Consider the following 6,000-nt stretch of genomic DNA (forward strand, 5'->3'; position numbering starts at 1 on the left):
TGTTTTTGTTGCCACGTGTGTCATTCAAAACACGTGCAAAAGGGTCCTGAGCACAGTCTCAGAACAGTTCAGAAAAACATGGGGAGACTGCTGACACGACAGCATATTTGGGAAAAACTGATGTTTATTCTATCTTTACAAGTTTAAAGTTGCCCAACTTTTGTTTCTAATTAAGCTTAAATTTGACTTATGTAAGGTGAGAGCTTACAGTGCTGGCCAAAAGTATTGGCATCCCTGCAATTCTGTCAGATAATGCTCAATTTCTCCCAGAAAATGATTGCAATTACAAATGCTTTGGTAGCAATATCTTCATTTATTATGCTTGCAATGAAAAACCACAAAACAGAATGAAAAAAAAATCATTATCATTTTACACAGAAATCCAAAAATGGGCAGCACAAAAATATTGGCACCCTTTGAAAATCATGTGATGCTTCTCTAATTTGTGTAATTCACAGCACCTGTTACTTACCTGTGGCACCTTGCAGGTGGTGGCAATAACTAAATCACACTTGCAGCCAGTTAAAATGGATTAAAGTTGACTTAGCTCTGTCTGTGTCCTTGTGTGTACCACATTGAGCATGGAGAAAAGAAAGAAGACCAAAGAACTATATGAGGACTTGAGAAGCAAAATTGTGAGGAAGCATGGGCAATCTCAAGTCAATCTAAAAAGACCTGAATGTTCCCGTGTCTACCGTGCGCAGTGTCATCAATAAGTGTAAAGCCCAATGGACTGCGGATAACCTCCCTAGATGTGGACGGAAAAGGAAAATTGACAAGAGATTTCAGTGAAAGATTGTGCATATGGTGGATAAAGTACCTCGACTAACATCCAAACAAGTTCAAGCTCTCCTGCAGTCCGAGTGTACGACAGTGTCAACCCAAACTATCCGTCGGCGTCTGAATGAAAATGCTAATGATTTAATTTTTTTTTTTCATTCTCCTTTGGGTTTTTTTTTCATTGCAAGATAAATCAATGAAGATATACCACCAAAGCATTTGTAATTGCAATCATTTTCTGGCAGAAACTGAGCATTATCTGACAGAATTGCAGGCGTGCCAATACTTTTGGCCAGCACTGTAGGTCAACTCCTGTGCCAATAAGTATTTCAAAATTAAAATATATACTGTAATTAATTATATAATTTTTGCATTAGGAAAAAAATACTATTAATCACGAGTTAACTATGGACAACATGCAATTCATCACAATTAAAATTTTAATCGCTTGACAGTACTATAAGTACATTATTTCAATATGGTAGATTATAAATACATTATTTCAATATGGTAGGTCATGATATAAAGTGGGCTAGTCTGTGGCATGAAACTCCAGGGCTGAAATGAGTCCCACTCCGGCCCTGCATGTCTTGCTACAATTCTCAAAAGAGCTGCGTGCCTTCAGTTGGGTTTAATACCGGTTGTAAAAGAGGGAACATTGGTGCGCAATAAAGTGACACACGCACTATTTACCTAAACTAAAGTCCCATGTTGTATTCCGACTACTTCAACTGCATAAGCATTGTGTGTAAGCGTTAACTTGTCGAACTGAGTTTTCCATTAACCTAAAAAAACAGTGAAAATGGTTCACTTGAAATCTCAAATTCAATCAATTTATTTATTTTTTTACAGTACGGGTGACAACGTCAGAACCACAGACGGGTTTTGTGTACGACAAGGATGCGTAAGAACCACTTGAAGACCACCCCCCCCCCCCCAAAAAAAAAAATGTTTGCCGATCCCTTCCCCCTCAGCCAAGTGAATCATACAAACACTCAGTATACAGTAATTGGAAACATTCGGAAATCTTTTCAATCAAATATTATCACTTGTTTGTAACATTAAAATATTTTATAAGCCATTTTTACTATTCTTATATCAGATATTTGCGCAATTTTAAATATACTATTAGCGATAAACATTTCACCATAATGCCCTTTTGTTTACTTGTTTTCGTCTCTCTTTTTTTTTTTTTAAATCATCTATTAGTGCTTGTTGGTCATCGTTTATCTAAATTCTATTTCAAAGAGAAACTACTGAAATATTTTTCAGTGCGATCAGCGTAAATTGTGATGATAAACACATTTTAGCTTGACCAATAAAAAATTAATTAAACACATCCTATTAATTATCCAATTAAAGAAACTATTTAGCTCGTCCATCGCTCATTGAATTTATGTAAAGTTAGAAATTATTTTTGATAAATTCATTTGATTTTAATAATTACTAGTGCAACATCCGTCCTAATCTAGCTGTCTTCATCCGAGCGGGTTGGATTTGAGGGTAACCCGCAGTGAACTTTGGCTACGATCGACAGCTGCATACAAACAACCTTTCACAATCAAATTTAACCAATTAACAGGACTTTTTTGTGATGCAAGCTGGAGCCCGTTTAGCTGCGAGCAAGCAAGGAATAGGATGCACATTTCAACACCGTTGCAAGCCGAGATTTGAATTAAGAGCCTTAAAAATGAAATTTGCACAAAAATGGAGTCCCTGTTGGACATCATTTGCAGACTATTAATATATAATAAGGTGACTCAAATGCCCCCTCATATCCTTGAAAATTACGAGGACGTTAATGTTCATAACCAATTTAAAAAATAATTAATTTTTTTTTTTTTTTAAATTAAAAACGGGGTCCTATATAAATAGTAATGTATTTTTATATGATGGCATCGACCTAAAGTGAAATATATTGTCATCCTCTATCCTTGTCATTGTTGTAAAATGAACATTTTCTGTTAGTTTACCGATGTGCCTTGAACCCGGACCGAACCGCAGTTAAATCAGACAATTTCTGGTTATTTAGGATATTTTAATGTTTAATCAACGTCCTCATTTTTTGTTATTACAAGATGAAAGCGGACACGCCAGTGTCATTTTCCGACTACGTGAATTTCGAAGCTCTTCCCAGACAAATTTCATAATTGGTGTACAGAGTGAACTCAACTTTACAACTGATATCAGAATTACAACATGAATATAGAGGTGTCACGTGTATAGCATTGTAACATAACTGAGAGTAAAGACACTGGACATTTGCGTCTCTTAATTCTCTTAACATTCAAACTTAAATAAGATATAAATAGACAACGCATAATACAACTGGAATATGTACATTTGTGCAACACATTCACCAATAGGACTGATCCAGCGAAACGCTCATGGTTCAATTCAGTCAGAGTCAACTTCATTTTTGCGCTCCTTGCTTTGTCCGACGGACGTTTTATTAGATTTGTTCAATTTCTGAGCGTTCTCTGATTCCTCCGACGACGACCTTTTCTGTCTTCTCCATTTGGCACGTCTGTTTTTGAACCACACCTGATAAGAAAGCATAACTTTAATTGTGCCCATTTATTATTTTTGTTCATTTAAATATATATTTGTTAATAAAAAAAAAAACATAAATAAGGCATATCACAAAATATTTAAACAATCTGTATGTAGAAAATAGTCATATCAATTTATACTAAATAAAACATAGCGACATGAATTAGAGCTCGACTATAAAGACAATATTATAGTAGCATATAATAGTATCACAGTAGCAAATTAGATGACTGTTAGCAAAGACCCATTTTAATTTGTATTTTAACTTATTTTTTGGGCTCAACTTTATTAATTTACCGACCTGTTTTTGTTGTTGTTGTTGTTGTTGTTTTGTTTTTTTTAATTAAGATTTCATCGTCTGGTCCAGACCAAATTGTAGTTTATTCCGCTGCTCTTTTCCACGTCCCTTTCGTGTTGTTATACTAATTTACACAAATGCGCGAACACACATATGCATATATTTGATGCATGTTAGCATTACAAGGCTCAAGATTGTAATACTACTACTACTACTACTAATAATAATAAGATTTTGGGTTTCGAATCTGCTGAACCTGTTCAATTTCGCCAGGAGTGCTCGCTGTACATCTCAAAGCCTGTACTAATTATTTTATTGAATAATTATGATCTCGTCATCAAAATAATTTAAAAATGAATTTTTACAATGAAATAATCAAAACAATTATTTTATAAAGTGATAATAAAGCCATTTCATAGATATACACGCACGAAAAATAGTAGCTAAATTAAAGAAAAATTCATTTGTTCTGACCTCGACCTTTTCCTCTCGGAGATGGACCTTGCGAGCTAGTTGTTCCCTCGTGCCTACGTCGGGGTACTTGGTCTCACTGAAGAGGCCCTCCAAAGCCTCCAGTTGCTCGTCGGTGAAGATGGTTCGGTGTCTTCGCTTCCTGCGGCAGTGCAGTTGGTTGAGAAGTTGCAGGTCACTCCGTGAAAAACTGCCCATATTGACGTAGGACATCATGTGGTTCGGCACTGGCGAGACCAACACCGAGCCCGTACTTTCATAGCCTGCGTGGCAAATGCGGTATAGCGCTCGTGAAATGGGTTAAACATGCTGCATCCTTACATGTATTTTGGAACAAATTGACTAACAAAGGTGGGATAATTCTATATTGCCAAAAATCTCACTTGAAAATGGGTTATTAAAATGGGACCAGCTACTTGGGTGATCTTGACCAAAATAGTTATTGATAATTATAATAATAATAACATTTTAGACAACAGGTTAACCCTTGATCCCTTTATGACACAGTATTTTTAAATAAACCCAAATTAAGCCGTTCTTTTGTTTTCATATTTCGTTCAGTCTGCTCCATGCAGTCAATTTTTTGGGTGGGTTATTGCAGCCTATTCAAGGACATTAGTCGTTAAGCACTCAGTTTCCATATTTTCGCATGAGATGGATGCTGAGCGGCAAATCTCTGTGTACCCAATTGTTGCACACAAGCCTGATGGATTGGTCTTTAAATATACCCACTTTGTAGATGAATATGTGGTGTGTCGTTGGAAAAATTGGGATTAGACATCTTAATGAATACTTTCCAAATTTAATCACTAAAGAATTTAAGGTGAGTTTTAGGGGGAAGAGGCCAAAACTTTCTCGGGGTATCTTGATTTTTCTGCATTCTGAACATTCGTAATAAAACATTTGAATGTACAGAATGCACGATGGTTAAAATGGAAACATGAGAAAGCAGAGAATGTCGTACCTGACATGATGCACGGGCATTGCTGTGGGCCGAGGCTGTGTACTGCACCACAGCACGGCAGCCCTCCCGTACCTTGAACGTGGAGCTGTCCATAATAATAACCATTATATCCGACTCTGGCTCCGTTCATAGACTGAACTCCGGGACCAGCGGGGGCGCACGTAGAAGCGTACAATCCATTGTAGTCTGTATAAACAGAGTCATTCAAGCACCCGGGCAGCACGACTTGGCCGCTCCGGTGGAGCAGCAGCGGCTCCTTACAACGCGGCCGTCCGGACAGGATACTGTCGATGCTAAACATCTCGGCGGGCATCACATAAACTGAAGATCGGGGGAGGTGAAGATCAAAATAATGTTTGAGAAAATGAAATCGAAGAAAAAAACTAGGTTTTCGCGTTTCTGGTTTCCCAGGAGAGAAAGAAAACTCCTATATCTGGGCCATGGTGACTCTGGAAGAAACTTTTCCCCCTTGCATTCGCGAGGCAGTGAAAGCAGCAGACTGTTGCTTTTCGCGGAGCCAACTGTGAGAAGGGCAGACTACTGGTGACGTCACGTAGCAGCGACGAATGCTGCACCAATATCAGCGCTGCGCTTAGGTGCGAACCGACTTTAAAATGATCTCAATTAACCTTATCCTGTTGTGAAACTTGAACATTTGTTGCCGAGTCAGAAATCATTTACTACACTAAACAGTCACCTTTCTGGAATATGTCGTTTCTGAAGTCACTGAAGGTGCATGTCGTTTGGCTGACTCTGGTGAGTCTGTGGTGGTGCTAGTGTTTGTGAGTGCGAATGGTTTTCCTTCTCATGTGTGTGTCCTACGACTGACTGGAAACCATTTTAGTCAGCTCGGATAGGCTCTAGCACAAGCGGTGTTGAAAATGTTGCAGAGTCAAAGATCATTTTCCCAAAACAGTCATATGATTACTTTCTA

At 37.8% G+C, this 6,000-nt stretch overlaps 1 protein-coding gene across 1 annotated transcript; it reads right to left on the bottom strand.

Moving 5' to 3' along the window:
- Window positions 1-3,177: 3,177 nt before the first annotated feature.
- Window positions 3,178-5,526, bottom strand: gsc (goosecoid). The gene is made up of 3 exons (XM_057860401.1): window positions 5,067-5,526; window positions 4,106-4,365; window positions 3,178-3,324 (listed from the first exon to the last, which is right to left on the bottom strand). The coding sequence occupies exons 1-3, from the start codon at window positions 5,377-5,379 to the stop codon at window positions 3,178-3,180; spliced, it is 720 nt and encodes a 239-aa protein (XP_057716384.1). The 5' UTR covers window positions 5,380-5,526.
- Window positions 5,527-6,000: the final 474 nt, after the last annotated feature.

This window comes from Corythoichthys intestinalis, chromosome 15 (assembly GCF_030265065.1).
Source record: "Corythoichthys intestinalis isolate RoL2023-P3 chromosome 15, ASM3026506v1, whole genome shotgun sequence".
Lineage (NCBI taxonomy): Eukaryota > Metazoa > Chordata > Actinopteri > Syngnathiformes > Syngnathidae > Corythoichthys > Corythoichthys intestinalis.